Below are 21,356 nucleotides of genomic sequence, written 5' to 3' on the forward strand. Positions count from 1 at the left end.
GATTGTCGATGATGTGGAGTCAAGCTTCTTCCTATGCACGTTGCCCGCCCATTAATATTCTGCTTTGAATTCGGGCAATGATGTCGAGACTTAGACAACTCTCAGTTGGCCCGTATCCTTCAGGTGCTTTGGTCACCCACTGGGCCAAGAATATTACGTAGAATTTCGTTGGTGAACATTAAAAGCGCTTTTTTTCGGTAGGTGCGAATATATCAGATCCATACAATACAATAGGTAATACCATGCTCTTATAAAGGCTTACTTGCGTGATTTTTGCGAGTATTTTACTCCTTGACAGTTTTTGTAGAGTCAACAACTTTCCATTTCAACTAGTGTCTATTTATATGTAGGACTCACATTTTAATTTCTGTCTCTTCATTATTACTCTGGCCAATTGGGACTCCTAAGTCTTGGCATCTTTGGAAGACATAGCTGTATACTTTCAAACAATTTCTAACAGTTTTTGTACATTAAACATTAAAAATGGGAATAATCTAGAATAGAAAGGCAAACGCGAAGAGTATAAGCGAAAAACATTGTCCACAGGGTCCACATTTTAATTTCTGTCTCTTCATTATTACTCTGGCCAATTGGGAATCCTAAGTCTTGGCATCTTTAGAAGGTATATCTGTATACTTTCAAACAACTTCTAACAGTTTTTGTACATTAAACATTAAAAATGGGAATAATCTAGGATAGAAATGCAAACGCGAAGAGTATAAACGAAAAACATTGCCCACAGGGAAAGAACGAAGGGCAAACGAAAGCTGAGGAATCGTAGAAAGACCGCTCGGGACAAGGTTGGTGGCCCACTATCAGCAGGTTGGGATTAGCAGTGGGCATGGGGAAATTGCTGGAAAGCGCTGACGGGAGATAAAAAAAAACAAGTGATAGACGCGTGTTGAGGGCGGAGTGAGCGGGGGAGGGAATTATATGCGAAGGGCTCGTTGGGGAGATTAAGGGAAGCAAAGCACGTTTGCGGCCAACAGGGACGGGAGAGGCCTTTCTTCGTTACATTTTTTTTTCTCTTTGAAACTCCTTAGGAATCGAGGTCAGGTGCGCCTATTACCTCTGGGTTCCGCGGCAGCAGATAACAATTGTGTCGCATATCGATTAGCATGAATAATGCACATCGCCGCGAACGTCCAAACCGATTATTATTTTTATTTCCTCCCACCCCAACTCTCCACTCCACTCCCCCGGATACGCATATAGTTCATACAATGGCCGCCCTCCCCCCTCTACTCCTCTTCCCCCTATTACCCCTTCCACCCCCCTCTCCTCCTCCTTTATCGCTCGTGTCAAACTGGATAGAACGGTCTGAGCAGTCAATTTGGACGAAGCAATCCTCGAAATTTGTTTGCACAGTGCTCGAGAGCTGGAGCGATTAAACATTTCACCTCTTGTACAACGAACGAAGCGGCATGATAATTATTTTTAACGGGTTAACGCGACGCCACCACTCACGAGGATTAAGATCGCTTGTCTATTTTCTTTTATTTTTCGTCAATTCAAATGCACTAACAAGAGAACACCGTAATATCTTTTATACTCCGCCCACTTACATTCAAGTGACGGTGGCGGAAAATATCAGATATTTTCAAAGATTAGGCCGAAAGGTGTACCCATAGTGCCAAAAGGTCTTCTGCCGTTTGCTCGCTGTCCTCTTTCAATGCCAACAGCTATGAGCTCGGATACGCGCAGTTGATGTTGATACTGGTCTTTTTTCTATCCAAGCCAGCCGATCGAAATAAAAAAAAATGTCACGCTGTTTCAAGCCTTTCAGATACCAGCAGTCTTTTTAACTCGGTGACTCCTTTTATATAATACTTCATAGACACAAAAATTCGACGAAAATTAGGGTTCACCATTTTGTATCGTATTAGCCACAAATGCAACAACTAAGACGTGAAATTTGATGAATATTAACAACAAAAAACAGCTTTTTTCTGATAAATAAATCATTATTCAAACCAGAAGAAACTCTTAACTAAAACTTTTGATTCTGTAAATTCATGCTTAGTATTACTTTCGGTGTAGCATATGGCAGAGAATAACACAGATGTGATGCTTTCGAATACCCTCAAACAAAAATTCTCTGAGAGTGAAGTGGCTCAGGGGAAGGAACCGCCCCCCGTACCCTGAATGTTTGCTATTCATAAACCTGTATCTTAGTCTGGGGTGAGTTCTAACCTTACCTATCCAAGCCAACCTTTGGGTTGAATCACTGCGTCAGTGAGTGGAAAAAGATATCAATTAGAGGGACTGGTCTGTCATCGTAGTTAGTGTGAATGACAATGACAAGACGTACTAAAGAATAAACTATTTTTTCAATAACGCAATAAGCCATCAAAACCTCAGCGGAGCTCCATATCAGCACCCGAATAACACGTAACCTCAGCACTTAACATCCGTCTCGTTCTTTCCGAAACATAATCGATGAAAACCTAACATTAGAAGAACATTATGGCAAGGGTATGGATAAGATTACATGGCATGGTGCAAAAAATCCATTAAAATAGCTTTACCACTTTTTCAGGAATAATAAAGAAACTGGAGGCATTACACGGCTAACAAAACTAGCATATCCTTGCCAATCTTAAGCCATCCTATTGAAAAGATCTCATAGGCCAGTCCAATTCCCTCCCTTTCTGAATACTTAAAACACTATTTGAACGGCGTCACTTTTTCCAATTAATATAGGCACTTAATAAAGAAACCCCAAACTACAATACAGTTGGTACTCGGACAATTTTTCTTTTAAACTGAAGCAAGTTAAGTTTGGACCGTTAAAAGATATTAAGAATAAGTACGAGCAGCTCCCCAATTTGGATTTTCTCAAATTATTATCCCCCACTCAAACAGGCACATCTCAATTCTATGAATGCTCATTTCCATTGCAATCATTAACTAATCTATGGTAAGAAAACCGCAGAGCACACACACGCGTCATGCAGACGAAGGAGAACATAATTTTCGCGAAAATTGACAGTCCTAATTAAAGCCAATATGAGAGGTGACACGTATATAAAAGTTACCTACATGAATTGCTGGCCAAACACGAATCTAGTGGCTCTAGCCATTCTTCGTGTGTGTACATTTTAAAAGATCGTATTTCACAAACAAACATCAAATCGAGAGACATGGGGTCAAGAAATCGCACTCATTTCACAGCATAAGTTCTCATCAAAAGTGGACAAGTGTCAAGGGTATATTAAAGAAATAGAGACATTCTTCAAAACGCAGTCGAAGATAGCTTATCTGTCAAAATACAGTCGAGGGCTGTAGACTTCCACAACCCGACTCAAGACTTGATCATAACTCGACTCGTTAGCCACGTAGGTATGTACTACGAGACCTCACTCGAGACCCAAAACACGCTCAGACCATCCTTCGAAGTTGATAAATCGTTCCCCGACTCAAATTGATCAGCAAAGTACCAAGGTGTCCGCTGCGTGTCGTTTCACGTTTTAAAAATGAAATGTCTCTCATAAAAATACTTCTACATGTCATATACGCCAGCAACGCTGCTTGTTGATGAGCAGGGGACAATTGGTGATAGGAGTTTAGTTGAATTTCATACAATAAAAATAATATCTTTCATGAATTTATTTCATTTTTTAAATATTTCTCAGCATACAATAAGCATCAGCTATAATAGAATGAAATAAGTGACCCCAAAAGAGTTCTATGTTTGTGGGGTTGCTATTCGATAGGTATGGCAGCACAGGCAAACAAAAATGTCTGCGCATCAAGCCATGTTTATGCGCAGAGAAGTGTACACTATTAGATAAATATCAAAATCAGTGCACAGTGTGAAAAAAATAGAAATCATTATAACAACACATTTTTTGGATACTCAAACTGCTTATCTTATAATTCGTAAATTTTACGACTGAACATTTCCACAATTACTCTAGCTCAGGTGAGTTGAGTCTAAGTTAGATTCTAAAATACCAACTCTCACTCAAACTCAACTCGAGTATTGTATCTGAACCAGCGAAGTAAGAGTGAGGCCCCAAGATTAACACAGTTCCTGGAATACGGCCCTGAGAGTTGCTTCTGTACTTCCTACTCCCTTTCATAGGTGTGCACTCGATAACGACACCACTCAAGCACATATTATTTCTCCCCGCCCCACGCACCCCCTCACGCATTTATCAAGTACTAGTTGTGGCGATAAGAGGCCCTTCCGGTCGCCTCTCCAGGGTCGCTGAATCGAGTGCGCAAGAGAGGAGGGGGAAGTGGAGGGGGTCGAGATAAGAGGGTGGCGAGGCGAGCCAGTTTGCCCCTTGCGCAGGCCGTGGGACCCTCGAGGGAAGGGGGAGGCATTTCATAAGGGGTGGTCACCACGGAAAGAGGTCCCCATAATAAGAAGAGTAGGGAATATAGGGGTGTGATATTTGCATTGGGTGAGGTCCTCAATATTATAGTGTGTATACAGTAAGTTGGCGCACGGGCCCACGAAGTACCTGCGCCGCGAGCAAAGGAGGGGAGGAAAGGACCGACAAAAAAACTGTATGGGACCGACACAGGTAGCTGGCGGCAGGGGCGCAGCTAGGAATTAAGGGTGGGGGGGTTTCAGGTGCAACTAATACTGGGGTTCTTGGGGCATTGCATACCCACCAGGGTTAGCGGGAGGTGCGGAGGCCTTCCGCCGGCAAAAAAAATTAAGATAAATGGTTTAAAATGGTGATTTTTACGGCCTTCTGAGGGAAATTTTATTAAACCTCACACTATTCTACAAGCAATATTAATCCAATTAGGTAAAATAGATTTAACTTAAAAATTTCTGTGAGCTCTGGGGGGGGGGGTTATCCCCCAAAATCCCCCCCTCGCTGCGCCACTGGCTGGCGGGTCCGTTCGCCCGTCCCTTTCCTCCCCCCGACGAAGGCAGTTAGCAGCTCTAACAGAATCATTAACTTTTTTTTACTTTCTCATAATATCTCAATCTAAATAGCATATTTGTAAAGTACGAAAAAAGCTAAGAAGAACGATATAAAACACGAAGTGCTCCGATCATAAATAACGAAATGTTCGAAAGTTTAAACAAAACATGTAGTATAACGGCTAAAAAAATAACTTTCGACCATTTCGTTATTTATGATCGGAGCACTTCGTGTTTTATATCGTTCTTCTTAGCTTTTTTAGTACTTTACAAATATGCTATTTAGATTGAGATATTATGAGAAAGTAAAAAAGTTAATAATTCTATAATTCTATTAGAGGTGTTAGTTGCCTTCTTGGGGGAGAGGAAAGGGACGGGTGAACGGACCCGCCAGCTACCTGTCTCGGTCCCATACAGTTTTTTTGTCGGTCCTTTCGGTCCTCCTTCGCTCGCGGCGCAGGTACTTCGCGGGCCCGTGCGCCAACTTACTGTATACACACTATAGAATCAAACTGGAGACATTAAGGTCATTAACATAGCTGAATAATAATAAATCCAAATAAACCGAGTGCTGGAGGCGAAGGAGACTCACACTTACAAATATTATTCACGTGATTAATTGCAATTATACATACAGCAGTGAACTTGCACTGATACAAAATATCGTAGTATAAAATACATTGTACAAAATATCGTTGGGATCGATTTAAGTGGATATTTTATTATTGTTTAGTTTTAAATGAGCTTAAATGACAAATATGGTGGCTAGAAGGGAAAATGTCATTTGCTTTTTCGTGCCAAAGAAATTTCGCAAAAATCGTAAAAAGAGGTGGTGGAGAGGTGGATCATGAAAATACATTAAATGTTACGTTAGCTCTAGTTCTTTGTATCCAGAATTTTTTCCCATTCTTTTAACCCAATGATTCTAGGAGAAGCGAGTCAATTCAACAGAAAGGCAGTAACACAGTTTAGTGGGCTTCTAAGGCAGGAGAATATGTTCATAAAACACACATAAAGATGATTATTCAGGACATTTTGCCCGTTTACTTCCTTTTCAATAGCTGATTCACGTCCACATCTGAAAAGAGTCTTTCGAAGCCATGCAAACTAATCGATGGATTTTTATAGTAATTTTTACTTGCGTATTACCGGAGTGAACTCCTTTTGTAACGCAGGCGATCGCACGTGAATAGTGCCTCTGTGACTCCAATTTCATTTAGCGGCGCATTCTTGAGAATAGGGAACATTTTGTAAATTATTCGAGAAAAGCAACGAAAGAGAAGAGGGTTGGGGGGGGGGTTTGAGTGGAGGGAATGAGAATGCAAACCTTTTGGTGAACTACGGAACGTTAGCGCTTCCTCCGTGACGAAAGGAGAGCAGGGAAGGGGGGGGGGGGGGAAGCAAGCCCGCGATGAAAAGAATTTGACAGGTTGAGGGGGCAAAATGAGGTGTGCGGGGAGAGAATGGGGGTGAGGGTGGTTGCGTCCGTCGGTCTTCAAAAGCACTTCGACGCCAACGATGCGCAAACAGGCGACGATCGATCCCCGCAACGCAAAAAGCTCAATGAGTTCGTAAAGGAAAGAGAAGTGGGAGAGATACGAACATACTGTATACCTACTCCCCTCTTCCGGCCTCCTTCCTTTACTCTAAAAAGGTGCACACACCAAAAACACGGAAATCGACTGTAAACCGATATAAAACTTAACTCACTGAAGTAGCAAAGGGTTTTTTTAGGTTTTTTTAATACTGATAGCCTGAGACGTGGTCATTCTCCTATGGCTACAAGCGGAAACTTTGAAGATAAAAAATTTGAGGTACTACAAGTAACACAAGTGATGTATCTTCGTGTCTATACCAAAGGTACAAGTCAGGATTTAGGGTTGAATTAAATTGCGCAAAAATATTAAATGCTAAAGATCATTTTCATATCCAAATTAAAAGATAATAATAACAATGCAATTTGGGTAAATAGAAGAATTTATAAAATTGAATATGAAATTGATGGTCCTTCGTTTCCAAGAAGAGTTTTAATAGGTTTCCTACAATTATATTTGCAGCTAATCTCACCGCTAAAAATAGAGGACGAATTACAATACTAATTGCTTCAATTCAAAATATAAATGATATTAATACTGGGGGTGTTCCATGCGGTACAAAGTGAAGAAATATATATTGAGTGCGATTGATTCAACCATGAATTAAATATCTTATTCATGCGGTATTGCTACGTTACGTTACGTGTTGCACGTTAATGTAAACGGTAAATGTTCAGATATAGCATCTGTCTTGTCCGATTAGATAAAAATTCAGAAATTTGAAGAACTGATAGTTCTTATCAGCGTTAGGTGAAAACTCTACCAACAGGCTATTTAAGGAATGTTTTTGTAGGCATTTTTGGACTCTGAAAACTAAATAGACCCTTTTCTTGGAGCCTAATTTTCGTGCGAGTGCTGGGGAAACATCGAGATTCCGATCCATTCAAGTTATGGTAATATTCCGATCCATCGTTGCTAATATGACTTGGTAATTTCGTCCAATCACCGTGCGCATTACGAGGCATTCTGTTTCCTTCACCTCCCAACGACTTTATACATTTGTGGTTTTCTCAAATACACAACATTTCCAAGTAGAAGCAGATTTCGCGAATTTTTGTCTCCGTTGCACGAGCGAAAGGCAAAAATTTTAAACGTGTCTTTCGGCCGTAAATCTATATTCCCATCCATTCTGCCCGTTTCAGCTTTCATTGTGTGCTGAAGCAAATATCATGAAACATCAGCTAATGAAATTACGAGCATAATTTGGGCCAAGCCGTGGAGCGTGGTTGACACAGAAAATGCAATTTGGTATGGCGGCAAAAACATTGCGAAATTCACATGACGATTTTCTGCAGAGACTGCACTGAAGACAAGAGACTTTTCTGTAGCTACAATAAAGTAATATTTTTATGCATAACTTAGGCTCAGGCCTGATTCAACCATTGCTCATAGAAAATTGTATATTTCACATAGTGGACGACCGGCTTCGTCGAGGTGTGAAATCATTTTGCACAAATATGAAATTTACATTATTTTATTTAAAATGAAGCAATTTCATCGAGCGACGACTCAAACCATGGGTTTTATTACGGTGCCCATAGCTTCACTTGGGCAGACTATTGAGGCATTCGCGACATGTAAGATGAATTAATACGTTCGATGTGTTTTCTTTTAACTGGTATGGCGATCTTCTTTGACCTTCACCTGCAAACCAAACTACTAGTATGTCACAACACGCTACCGCCTAGCGGTGGAAGAAAAATATGAAATACCCTTTCCTTTGATGTTAATAGCTTTTTAAAGAGACCAGTTACTTCAGTAGACCTAATGATCTATCGTCCTTCACATTAATCGTGGATTTTTACAACCCCTCACCTCTGCCCTGTGGCGTTCAACCTAATTCTCTGCCCTCACTTTATTCCAACCGGAAACCTCCTCCTAGTCGCCTTACAAGGCAAGACTAGGAAATAGGGTAGTTTCCTTTATCAAAGAAAACGAAAGGCATTGATTGCGATTCCTTACCCACCATTAGTGTATTCATAGTATACAAATTGTTTGGTTTTAGAAATACCGGTTTAGACGAATGCCAATGGTCAATTATATCCTCATTCGAAAAAGGCCAGATTGGCGCCCATGCGATGCCACTCCACGTGACGTTCAGTTTCTATACGAGTAGATACGAGTTTTAAATCGCCTGAGATTACCAATGCATGCATGAGGCACAGAACACAGGGAAACATGTCTTAATAATCACCAATTAAATCTGCCTAAGGTCGGAAAGTTTTCTTCGTTTGATAAGGTATTAATAGTCCTTATTTAAGCCAATCGCTACCAGAGAGCTGGGTACTCTGCTACCTGCTAGCATCCTGCGTCGTATCAGCGCTCAAAGCCTCGCCGCAAGGTCACCTCAGTTGCGGAAGCGGGAACCAGAACGACGTCACACGGAGTTTTCCCAGCATTCATACTTACCCCTCGTGTTTTCGCGCGCTTGTAAATTTTCACTTTTCACTTAATCGCGAAAAATAGATATCGTCGTTTAAAAATCTAAAAGCGTGAAATACGTACTCCAGGAGTATAATAGAGAATGATCTTTCGATTTAGGCAATAAAAAACAATAGGAAACCACCCTATTAGTCATTAATCCATATGAGACTACACACGTATTACTAGAATATTCGGTGTGTGCTGCTAGTTTTTTGCTTAATTTTCCGAGGAAAAAACGAATTTTAATAGTTCAAATAAGACTCTATCTTGTTTTACCGCTTCCATCAGACCAGAAAATACATTGCAGTTCCAAATGACGTCTTTTTTGTCATAATGATTGACGTCTGCTGTAGACGGGCTCGTCCGTCATTTTTTACTAATGCCAACTACGATAGAGTTTAAAAAGTTAAGAGACCCCCATGTTTCCGTTTATCAACTTCTCGAACTATTCGCGGCGATATATCGAGGGACATATTAAAAAATTTTCTAAGAAATATCGCTAAGAAGTCTTATGTATACGTTTTCATCTACCCTTATACAGCACATTTAAGGCCTTTACAAGAGGGTATTAACAAAGTACAAAGAAGGACATTCACAAACGCCCATGCCCTGGATAAGTGCAACTTATCCAGGCGGAACTCGAACCCGCGACCTTCGGTTTGGCTGGCGAGGACTTCACCCCGTGCCGCCACCGAGGCTGACGTCACTGAAATTTTTCCGAGAGGCTTACCTCTTACCCGCTACTTCTCGGCCTCTTGCATCCGTCTCTGGTGGCTCGTTGTCACAAACACTTTAATGGACGACTATTTTCGTCAAAGATTGGGTCTCTCTGAGCGGCTTGATGATCCACGACTTAAATGACGTCACGGGCTCGTGACAAGTGGGCTGCAAATTGTTATAATTTTCAAGTTATGAGAAATTATTACTGATTAAACTGATTCTTTCCTCATATATCATTTAGAGCATAAGTTAAGTATTTCAGCCACCCCCCCCCCCAATTGCAAATTCTATGAGCGACCGCTATAAAGACCACTCTATAATATAAACCAGTCCTATTTTTACAGTTTTTGTCCATCATTTAACGAATGTTCCACCATACTCCGATAAAAGCTTATTCGTTTTCCTCTTCCCTTTTGTTTGAGCTGAAATAAGCGAGATTTTGCGACTGAATATTCTCCCATAATCCCAAAGGAGCACATATTTCCAAGAAGTTTATTTATTACAGGAGTATTATCACACTTAGAACTCACAATTACCAGTAAAGTCTCATATAAAGAAACTTACTCTTTTAATAGTTCATCCTCACAATATTTTGTCAATTCATTCATTTCTGCACTAGTGCAATTCGCATAACTCAGGTGGTTAAGCGACTAGCCTCTTTCCAGGTGACGTTAGACATAATAGATGCATCAAAGACAATAAGTAAACATAATATAAGACTGCAAAAAATGAGAAAAAGAGGCATTTTCGTGTTATGGGGACTGTCATTCTTGCTTTATAGATGGAGAAAATACACAATTGAGTTCTTCACATCTTCCTACCAACCTCACATGCGCATAATAGTGTCACAAAACGATATTTACAAGCGGTTCGACGAATCATAAATATGGAATTCAAGTTGCTTTCAAGCTAAATGCTTTTCTTTAGACAGTTTACTTCAACCGCCCGACAGGAACCTATTAGAATATGACCTAGTGACAGCACCGGGTTTACTTAATGTCATAAAAACAGGAGAACAAGAATGCTTAGGGAAAATTCAATGCGATTCTATAACGATGGACTTTTAAGGTCAAATATCGGCGTCATTGTGAAGAAACATGCCTAATCAGGTTTGACAAAGCATTTATCGTCTTACTTTATAGACATTTAACTTTAATTTTTTAACTTTAACCTCACCATACACTTGGCGGCGTGTGCAGATTAAAAGGCGTCAATCGATTGGACTTTTGCAATTTTTATAATACTTTTGCAGCTCTTTAAAAGCATCATTATTTCGTGTTTTAAACGCCCTGGCGTGATCCAACTGCCGCTCGTAACCTCACTCGTTGAAATGTCATAATATTTGCACCCACGCCCGCTTAAATGATCGATAAGCAATCCACTTTAAAAGGTGCTCAACAGAGTTCGCGGAATGAGCGGTAAGCGTCCGCTAACGTCGATTCCATTGCGCGAATGGATGGGAAATAAAGAGGATTTCATTGATGTTGCTTAGAAGAAAACTCTATATGAACGCATGAAACGTATCGCAAAAGGAACATCAAATTATAAATTAAAAGTGCAATAGACATTGAAAAATATGTTGGCACCCGTACGGCCTCTGAAAATTGAATGGAAATTCCATACCATGGTAACCAAGAATAATCAAATGAAAATGATTGGTGCCAAATGAACAGTAATTATGATTGAATTACGAAGCTATACAAAATTATAAATAAGTATAGAATACTACACCGCACCATCAGCTAACATTCAATTTTACTATCACACTTCTAGATTTGAGAAGTTGAAAACGACTGACCACATAATAATTAATCAACACCATTCCAGACCAACCTCGGAGAATTGTGGGATATTAGATAAAAAGCAGCGTTAGGAAGTTAATACACCAGTCGGGGACATACCATATCCAACATTGTATACACGGAACTGAGTCTAAAAGTAAAAAAAAATGTTATAAAAAGTTAAAACTAAGCCGAGACTTAAAAGAGATCTCATTTATTCACATCAGCAATAAAAATGGAAATTATATCGAAGGTTTTTACTTCCACTGGCCAACAATGAGGAACTGGCAGTAACGGAAAAAAATGAAGGAGCATTGCTGAACTAGCACGCGCTCTTCGAGGGATGGGTTACGGCCTAATCACAGCGAATTAAAAGCATCTGAAAAAATCTGTGGCCCCATTTGGACGTTTTCATTTAGGTATCGTTTCCATTATTACGATACTATCATACTTCCGAAAGAGAATTAAAAGTCAACGCAAAAAGATAGCGTGCACGCGAATACTATTTCTTGATTTGACCGTGCCAACGTTCACATTCACCACACATTCCCATGAGTGCTTATTTCACAAATACAAGCATGAAGTACCTATATGTATGTAACTCTTTCGACCAAATCCATTCATATATATCTAGGTAATAATAGTCAGTTGCATGCATAGATATTTAATTTGAGCTAAGTCCCGTCGTGGATGATGAAAATTTAGTTCTTTGGATTCAATTGGAATGCACATTAATATTTCTCATGGTTCAGGCTTTTATTCAAACTTAAACATGAAACACCTGATCCAAGCTTAATTTTATATAAAGTAGTGATGACTCATGTAGAAAAATTTTATTTAAAAAAATCTCTCTTTGGTTTGCTAGACTTATTGATTTACCCAAGGCTTTACGTCCTCTTTCAGCATATAGAGCTATTAAGGACTATGGATTGATGATTTTAAGTGATGAAACAGACATCTCAAACAACCAAGTCCACGGCGGGATAAGAACCCACGACCTCATGGCAAGGAGACAGACACTCTACCCCCTCGGCCACCGCGGTCGGCCATATGATTTAGGTGAAGAAAATAATTTGCGCATGCCTTTGATCCTTTCATCTTTTATTTCTAACATATTTTCCTCTTTTTTTATCTGCCTGCTTTTTTGACTGAGTTATCTCTCATTTGTTCTGCAGAATGAATCGATTTTAATATTTTTTTTCAATTTCTGACAGAGTTTTTTTCCATTGTATTAAGTTTGGTGTATTTTTCTGTGTCTTTGCAGCATATCCGTTCGCCGGCCTCCGGAGCGCCTATCCAACAGTTCTACAGAGTCAGTACGGGTGAGTAAAGAGTGCTTTTCAAGGATTAGGCAGAGCTTTTCATCCTCAACCTCTCTCTTCACACACTCTCTTCCCTTCCCACCACCCTTGTCGGCCACGTTCGATCCCGCTCTTCATGTCCGCTTGTATCGTGGCAACCCACACCCAACATGCCCTTCATCGAAAAATATAAAACATCCTACTCCATCTCTCTCACAGCCAAACACGTCTCTCAAATCGGAAACTTACGCATGTCGACCGACACCGCGGTCTAATGAAAGTACTAGAAATAGAACAACAAACTCATTCCAACATTGTCAAAACGTTCAACGGTGGCTGGACGATCAAAGCAAGGAAAGATTTTTGCCTCAAATTATCACGGAATTGGACATCTCACCACGAAAGAAAAAAGAAATATATTTTCGGGCACATTATTGATAGCAGCTCATGGGATACCAACGACATTTCAGGGTCAATCGGCGACTTCGAAGAAATAAAAACCGCATCATAGTTCATGGTACTTAACGGTAGTTAACATTCTCATTGAATTACTCCCATTAGAAGTGTCAAAGAAATTTTTAACGAGGTAATATCGACCGCAGACGAACAAATTAGACATTAAACATAATAATTCTACCACTCCATAGTAATAAATAAGTAATGATAAGGGTAATTGAAACGAATATTTTTTTTAGAATGCCGGAAATATCATGATATTATTAAAAAAAAAAATACATTTGTCGAAGGCTGGGATCCTTTCGCGCTCCAAGTGAAAAAGGCACGAGTCACGAGAAGGACTCTTGTATCGACGTCATAGACTCACCGACGCAAGCCTTCGACCCTCCGAGGCGCGAGCGATCGAAAGGTCATATATTATTGAAGGCGGTGCCCTTCCAGATGTACAATTTCCCCTCACGGGGTGGACATAGCGAAGAGGGTTAGAAAATGCGTCGCAAAAGATGAAGAGAATCCTGCACTTGCGTGAACAAGGGTTACGTGCAAAGCTTCGAGCGCTGAACTGGATCCAATTAAACACTCGCACACTAAAATACAGCAGATGTCAACAAGCAGAATAAAGTGCTGCAGTCAACTCATCCAAAGTAACCGAATTCTGTAGTTTTGTCCGTTAATTTAAACTTTAAATCGTCATTAATTAATAGGTCATCCATATGGATGAAGCGGAGATTTTAGGTGTACAGTCATTTCACATGAGGATCCATCTTTATTTAAAAATATAAGTGAAATGAACCATGACCGTTACGCGGTGGCCAATTAAATATGAAAAATTCAAAAATGTCTATGAATTTTGGAAGGACAGGCATGTTTTCAATTAAAAATATTTTGAGTCATACAGGTACGTCGTTGGCTATTTGATACTTTAAATAGTCAGAGAAAATTTGCTGGGTATGAGTGTCATTAATAACATCTCATACTAAAATAATGTGCCTTAAAAATTTAAGAGTTCCCATTCAAAACCAGAATAACAGCATCATGCCCAGGACTAGAGAGTTGAAATGAAATTTTATTCACATCAAAATGCTTCATGCTAGATGAAATTCCTGAGCAAATGAGCCTTAAAGTTAACGCAACTGAATTTTTATGAAGATAGGGAGGAAATTAATATGCAAAATAATTGACCCGCTGAAATTTCAAAGATCACTAACCATCATGCCTAAAAATGGTTAATTGATGAAAGACTAGGACAAAGAAATTGCGACGATTTTCGTGAGACGGCGTGACACATACATTAAGTCCTCATTTCAGAAACTGAGCGGATATTACCTCATGTATGAGGTCTCACATTCGACGGAAGAAATGTGGACTTTGGAAGCACGGCACTGCGTCTATCGTCGAACTACTGCTCAAGCAAATGCTTCCACTGAGAAAAGTGCGTTGTGAAGAACAGTCAACAAACACAAAATGGGTAGGCACCACGTTTGTTTTGGCTCGCGGGGGATGCTTTCATGGCCGCCCGGCGTAAGCGCTTTAGTTGGAGAAAAGATGAGGGGAGGAAATCGACGACGCTCCTGCCATCTCCCGTCACGAACGACGGACGTACTAATAAAGGTGGAGAACGAAATAAATATAGAACACTGAGAGAATTAATTTGAATAAACACTTCAACCTCTAACAACGAAAATACAATCATCAACAGATTATTGCCCTAATTTTTAATTTTGTAAATTTACTTCCAGATTTTTTTTCTCTGTGGCGTTCGAGCTAATGGGAGTGAAAATTAAAAGACGCGTAGAGAAAACCATAAACATACATTACAGATTATACGTACATGCTGTACACCAAAGAGCATCTATAAAGGTGGAGAAGTAAATTTATTAAAAACGCTGTGAATATTAAAATGAAAAAAATCCTGGTAATTCATCTAACATTATGGACGAATATACAACAAAACAGCAAACCATTAATATACATCAGATATTATACCTACATGCTGTGCATCAAAGGCGACACTTGCGTAATGACACAGAGCATTACCAGAAATAATCACCTATATTGCACACTAATGCTAATATAAATTGGTCTTGTACCAGATGCGTCGTACGCATTAAAATATTGTGGAAAAGTGCTACATCTTTTCTTTAAATAAATACAAATCCTATTTCATTGCCTTTTAGAATTTTTTGTGCGGCAAAGTTAGATGAGAGGCACTAGTAACTTTGAAATAATTAACGCAGGCTACTTTTGCTTGAAATAAGAAAAATGATCGTACTCAAGTTTCTTTGTTGCGTTGCTTCATTCCTAGTTCAAATTGAAAGTTTTTATTTAGATTATTGCAAAAAAACCTAAGCGCACATTGGTTTAGCAGAAATCAGATGGTGGAATATTGAAATGCTCACTACAACCTCAAGCCCATGTGACGCGTTTAGTTTAGGCGCAATGTTTCGAGCAGCCGCACTTACAGGAGCTCGCCCAACATAAACATGCCAAACACGTGAGATCCAATTAGGCCGGAGAGAAAAATATTCATTAAGTCAAAGGTTTTGGCTGGATGCCCCAGGACTGACACATTCGCCTCGCGCTGAATTTTACTCCACATAAAGGGAGCGGTCGTCGAAGGTTTTGGTGCTAGCTATTATTACACAGTCAAAGAAGGGGTTTGAAAATAGATGCACAAATAAAGAATAATTACATTTGAAATGAGGATAATTGATGCCATTAAAATAATTTCGTATATTTAATTTAAGTCCTTTACTTTTACGCTCGAGGCAATAGGCATTCAATACAAATAAATAATGGAGGACACTTTTTAATGAGCAAAAATTTATTTCCACATTATTTTCATTTTATGGTACGTACAACTGAAAACTGAGAATTCAGCACAACTAACGCAGTAAATTGGAGACAGTCTCTGCTGCAGCTCTTCAAAGTGCAGCTCTACATACCACATTTTACTTTAGGCTTCAGGAAAGAACCTAAAAAAAGTAACTTTGGCAATGATAGCTTTCCATTTAAGAAATAGGATTTTTAAAAACTTTTTTCATTTTTTCTCTTTAGAAATTTTAGATTAAAAATGGATCCACTGCCAACCCGAGTAAAGCTTCTCAAACATTTCTGAGTATTACTCATGGTTTCAGAGCGAGGAAATAAGACCAGTGGCAAAATTTGAGGCCACATTTTTATCATGACGCTCATTAGTTGAACTCCCGTCAATGAAGATTATTTTAAGCTAATAAATCAACCGAAAGGCTTTTTGAGCAATATAAATAAGCGCTGTGTCACCGTATACATATTTTATGCTAATTAAACGGCTATAATCAGAGGAAGAACTTGTGCTATTGTTTAAAGGGAAAGAGGGTATTTATTTCGTGATTTAATCTTGTCAATGATTGCCACCAAACTCAAAATTCTTGTAGGATTCTAGCATTGACAATGAGTAGCTGGCAGGCAGTTGGGTCTTTATTGGTGGAGAATTCCTCAAGAGCAGATTTAACCATCATCTGTGGAAGTTCCTACATCGTTCATATTGCCATCGAAGACATGTTTTCTGTAGAAAAGGAAAGGGATACTTCAGTGAGTGTAAAAGGACCTTAGTGACAAAGAAAAAGTGAGAATGAATATCCATCTCGTCTCAAATCACGGCGTAAACTGCAGGAATAAAATTTTCAATTTACGGTACAACCTTTAAATGGATCTAGAACTATAAAATATGGTAATTTCCAAGTTTATTTTTTGAAGCTGAGTACAAATTCAGAACAAAATCGTTCATTTTTCTTAAAAGTGGTCAATGATGACAACAAAAAACGAAAAATCCGTTCTAGTTACGTTCCACAAGCCACTAAGTTTGAAACTGATTTTTTTGGTGAGTAATTTTAACATTGGATTCTTTTATAGCGGTGTCAATTTTTAGGCCCAGAAATAGGTTTTCCAACATATCCGAATGATACGAGACTCATAACCGTAAGACAGCAAGATGATCCTGTCTTTACATGCAATGAAACGAACGAATCGGGTTGAAAAATGCTGACACTATGGTGGTTTTTGTTTTACAGAGAAAATAAAATTTGTTGCTTCAAAATCACACCCGTATCATGAGGATCTCGACTGCAGCTTTGATGCCACATCGCAACCCACAATATTACGTACACACCGTAAATACGATATACGGGGAAGACTGGTAAATTATTAGCACCAATTGAATTTTTTTAATGTTTCGTATTAAAACATTGAAAACTGAGAACAATTGAATTGAAATTCGCTATTTTTTTCACGTCTGATCGTAAAAAAAGGAACAAATGCTCTAGTTCACAAGCTAATCTAGCAGCTCAAACGGAGATCTGCATCACATTTGCCAGCTTCGGCGGGTATTATGACAGATGTTATCTCTACTCTGTAAAAAATTCTAGAATATCACGTCAAAATTACATCATTACAATTAATCGGCACATAAGACATAATTATTGATGACATAATTTCAACGTAAGCTTCTCCCTTTTAATTAACAGAATATTACGCCAAAATCACGTCATAACTAGCGTTTTAAAAACTTCAACGTAGTTATTGATGGATTGATTTTCACATAATATTCTGTCTGCTTATGGAGTGAAGATAACTTTTTTGGAATTTCGTTGGGCAAAGGATTCGCATGGGTGCCCTAGTGACTTAGAAAGTAGAAAGTCTCAAAACTCCCTAGCTGTCGAATATCATACACGCCTCGTTTTTCAATTATTGGTCGCGTTAAGCCGATATAACCGTTGGTTGCAATCACCGATTCACCAAACGGAACAAATTCAGAACAAGTCGAGTGAGCACAGCATTACATAGAGGAGGCACTCATCCACTCCGATAGGAGCTAGTTTTACGTGGCTACTTTGAGCGCATTTCGCTTTCCAAAAATATCCGCGGCGCGGCAGTAAGGGCTGAGAGATCCAATTACTCAAATAAACATTTGAAATGGAGTGTTTATTCTCAAGTAGAACAGCATTGAAAAGATATGAATTTGATGAGTAAAAAAATATAACTGTGGATGACAGAATTTTGACGTAGTTCTCTCTCTGCAAAATAACATAATATTATACAAGCTTACCATGAAAAAAATCCTGATCCTGGATCTTGGATGGCGTAGTGGTCTGCGCAGTGGCCCGTGGTTCGATTCCCGGTCCAGGGCAATTTTTTTCTCATGGCAATTCTTGTATATTTCACCACCGTTCACGCGGCAGGATTAGAAATATAATATAATATTACTTACATCAAGACACATAATAACTAGCGTACTTAAAACTTAAACAGTTCTAGTGATATAAATAAATCACTAGATCATAGAAACAGAGAAAAAGGGACACTCACAAAATGTTTCGCAGACGTTTCAGAGGGATATCCAATGGAGAGATAATGAACTCTTTCCATAGAGAGATATATTCTAGAAAAGAATCTGTACACGTACATACGATCACGAAAAAAAATACGGCTCAAGTTTCAAACTATAGCTTAATTCTTTGAAAATTCGGATCCCTCCGTCGAGCGGCGATAAAATTGCGGTGGGTGTCCACAGTCCTATCGGTCGATTGGAGAATCCTCTATTTGTAATACGGAGTAGGCATCAAATGGTGAAAATGTTGAGCTTCCAACGCTTTTTTGGCAACTGATTGGCTAATCTGTCCGTGACGTCGTCGTTCCAGTGGCAGTGGCCGCGGATAACCCAACCTCCCCCATCGGCCGATCAGAAAAGCAGAGCGTGTGACACGGGGGGGGGGGGGGGGAGGGGGTCGAGAATGAACCCCCGGTCCAGCCCCTTCGTCATCCACTGAGAGAGAGAGAGAGACTGATGAGAGGGCTTCTTCTTCTTCTTAGTTCATCGGCGCGACACACGCGGACCACGCCAGATTCACATCTCGTAATTCTTTTGATTGAATTGAATTCTCATTGATTTTTTTACAAGCTGGTTTCTTTTTTTTTCTTTTGGTTGGTTGGTTGTGCGTGTTGGTTGGAGTGAGTGTGCGTTTAATTACACTATTTTTTTTCAAGAGAAATTTTCCTCCCCTCACAGTTTTATCCCCATTTTGCTTTTCACGTGTGCCCCCCAAAAATCCTCCACCCTCAGTTTTATTAAAAAAACAACAAATATCAGCATAATAAGGTTGGATTGATATAGTTTTGTTTTTACTTTGATCTCCCCCACCCATCGTTTTCACCATTCCCATACATTAAACAACACTACTCAAGTAAAACCAAATTCCATCCCATTTTCGCATTTTATATCACGCTCCTTATAGTCTCATGTAGGTATTCATCCTGCTTTCTCACCCTTTCCCAGCCTGCTGCTTCCAGCCCTCTTCTCTATAAATAGATACACAGGGTGCATATGATTTCAATGGCTGTAATCCATTTCAGCAAATGAAAAAATATCGGACGTGATTCGAGACTAATTCGAAGGGCCACTTGGAAACGCTTTTAATCAAATAAACATTTCAAGATGCATTCACAGTCGAAAGCGGACGTCTGTTATTTCAAGATGAGTAAGTAGGCATGGTGTTACGAAGTTATAAAAATACCCATACAACAGAGAAATTAATAAAATTTAGGACGAATAAATTGTGTTTATGCAGATAAAACACCTCCTGAAGACTTTTTCGCCAAACTGCTCCGAGAAATAAGAAAAACGAAGAAATTCGTCCATACGAATCGAAAAATTAATTTTTAATATGCTTTAAATATTTCAGGACCTCGAGAAATCATTCTTAACAAACATGGCGATCGATTTTGAGCAGTTATCATCCCGATCAATAATCTCGTTAGGGACTGACAGCTGAGGTAGTGAGGTAGTGAGGTAGTTTTTCCCGCGCTTTAAAATTCGTAATATTTATCATTAAATATCTCGCGAAGGAAAACTCAGATAAACATGCGGTTTTCTTTGTTGTATTCAGAAAATAATTTTCTGTCCGCCTGTGAAATAAAAAAAATTCATGCAAGTTCCCCATTGTGCGAATTCGCCATGGTAATTGGTTTTCATTTGAATGATGATCATGATCATGACGAACAAGCAAGAACAAGGTACATGAAGCAAGACAATATGAGAGGTTTGTAATGTAAGCGGAGAAATTCAGCGAGGGTACGATCTGGGGGTACGATATAGGATCTGAGGTTTCCGCGCTGTTTCTCCATATCGGTAACGGCTTTCGGGCGTTCATCCGTTTAGTATTGTCTAAAATGTCAGCAGTGTCTTCGCCTCTAGACATTTCTACGCGGAGGAACGCCCGAAAGCCGTTAGTAATGTGAGGAGACAAATAGTTGAAAAATCACTGACATAAGGTCAACATCACTGTAGCGCCAGCATGGTCCATCATTCCGCGACGGGCATGTTTGTCATGTGAAAATCACACGTGAGAAATATACTGAACTTAAAGGCCTTCTCATGTCCCATTACTCGTGCAAATTTCGGAGAATCATCTGCTATGGATCCCAAGGATTCCCAGCACGCGAATTCTGCTGAATTTATTAGTTCCGCCAAAGAGACCATAAGCACCCTGTGTTTAAGTCGGGATATAATAACTCTCCTTTATGTTTTGCGGTTATCACGGAAAATTAATTATTATCTGGTAAAGCTTCTCATAATTAAATATTATATTTTCATGAAAATTGAAACCAAGGGGAATATTTTAAGGAATCACGCCTATGATGGAGACTCAAGACATGGGTTAGCGATAAAACATAAACCATTGTATTAATTTACTACATTTTCGTTCGTCACTTTAAATAATTTTACATGAATAAAAACTCACTCTCTTCCACCGTCGGAGTATATATTTAAGGGAGTATATGTTTCGTAACGAATACCATTTCCAGTCCAATTTTCTGAATTCCACGGCTTGATAACTTCCAAGCTCAACGCTAATTCCATCGGACGTACAAAAGTGCACATAAACACTTTCTACAGCCAGAAAGTAGGCCACAATGACTGTAATTATGGATATAAATAATGGTAAATAATTAGTCCAAATTAATCGTTAATTAAATGTAAAATGCAGCAACACTATGATTACATTTTTTCTATTATATTTTATCGGAAGTATTTACATTATATTTCTAATATAAATCAGAATTATAACTTACGGAGAGCTTAGCGATAACCCAAATTGTATCTAAAAAAATAAGCACTTCGGCGGTTGATTTAAATTGCAGAAACTACGCAAAA

General features: G+C 39.2%; 1 protein-coding gene across 5 annotated transcripts in view; it reads left to right on the forward strand.

Annotated features, from left to right (window-relative positions):
- LOC124154548 (RNA-binding protein 24-like) overlaps positions 1-21,356 on the forward strand; it is a 106,530-nt gene that overhangs the window by 39,010 nt on the left and 46,164 nt on the right. For 3 of the 5 annotated variants that reach the window (XM_046528352.1, XM_046528353.1, XM_046528354.1), the window contains exons 3-4: positions 12,312-12,467; positions 12,673-12,730. In XM_046528352.1, the coding sequence (XP_046384308.1) occupies positions 12,312-12,467; positions 12,673-12,730 (214 nt within the window). The remainder of the gene's footprint in view (positions 1-12,311; positions 12,468-12,672; positions 12,731-21,356) is intronic. The other 2 variants (XM_046528355.1, XM_046528356.1) reach the window with 1 other exon arrangement.

Source organism: Ischnura elegans, chromosome 2 (assembly GCF_921293095.1).
Source record: "Ischnura elegans chromosome 2, ioIscEleg1.1, whole genome shotgun sequence".
NCBI lineage: Eukaryota > Metazoa > Arthropoda > Insecta > Odonata > Coenagrionidae > Ischnura > Ischnura elegans.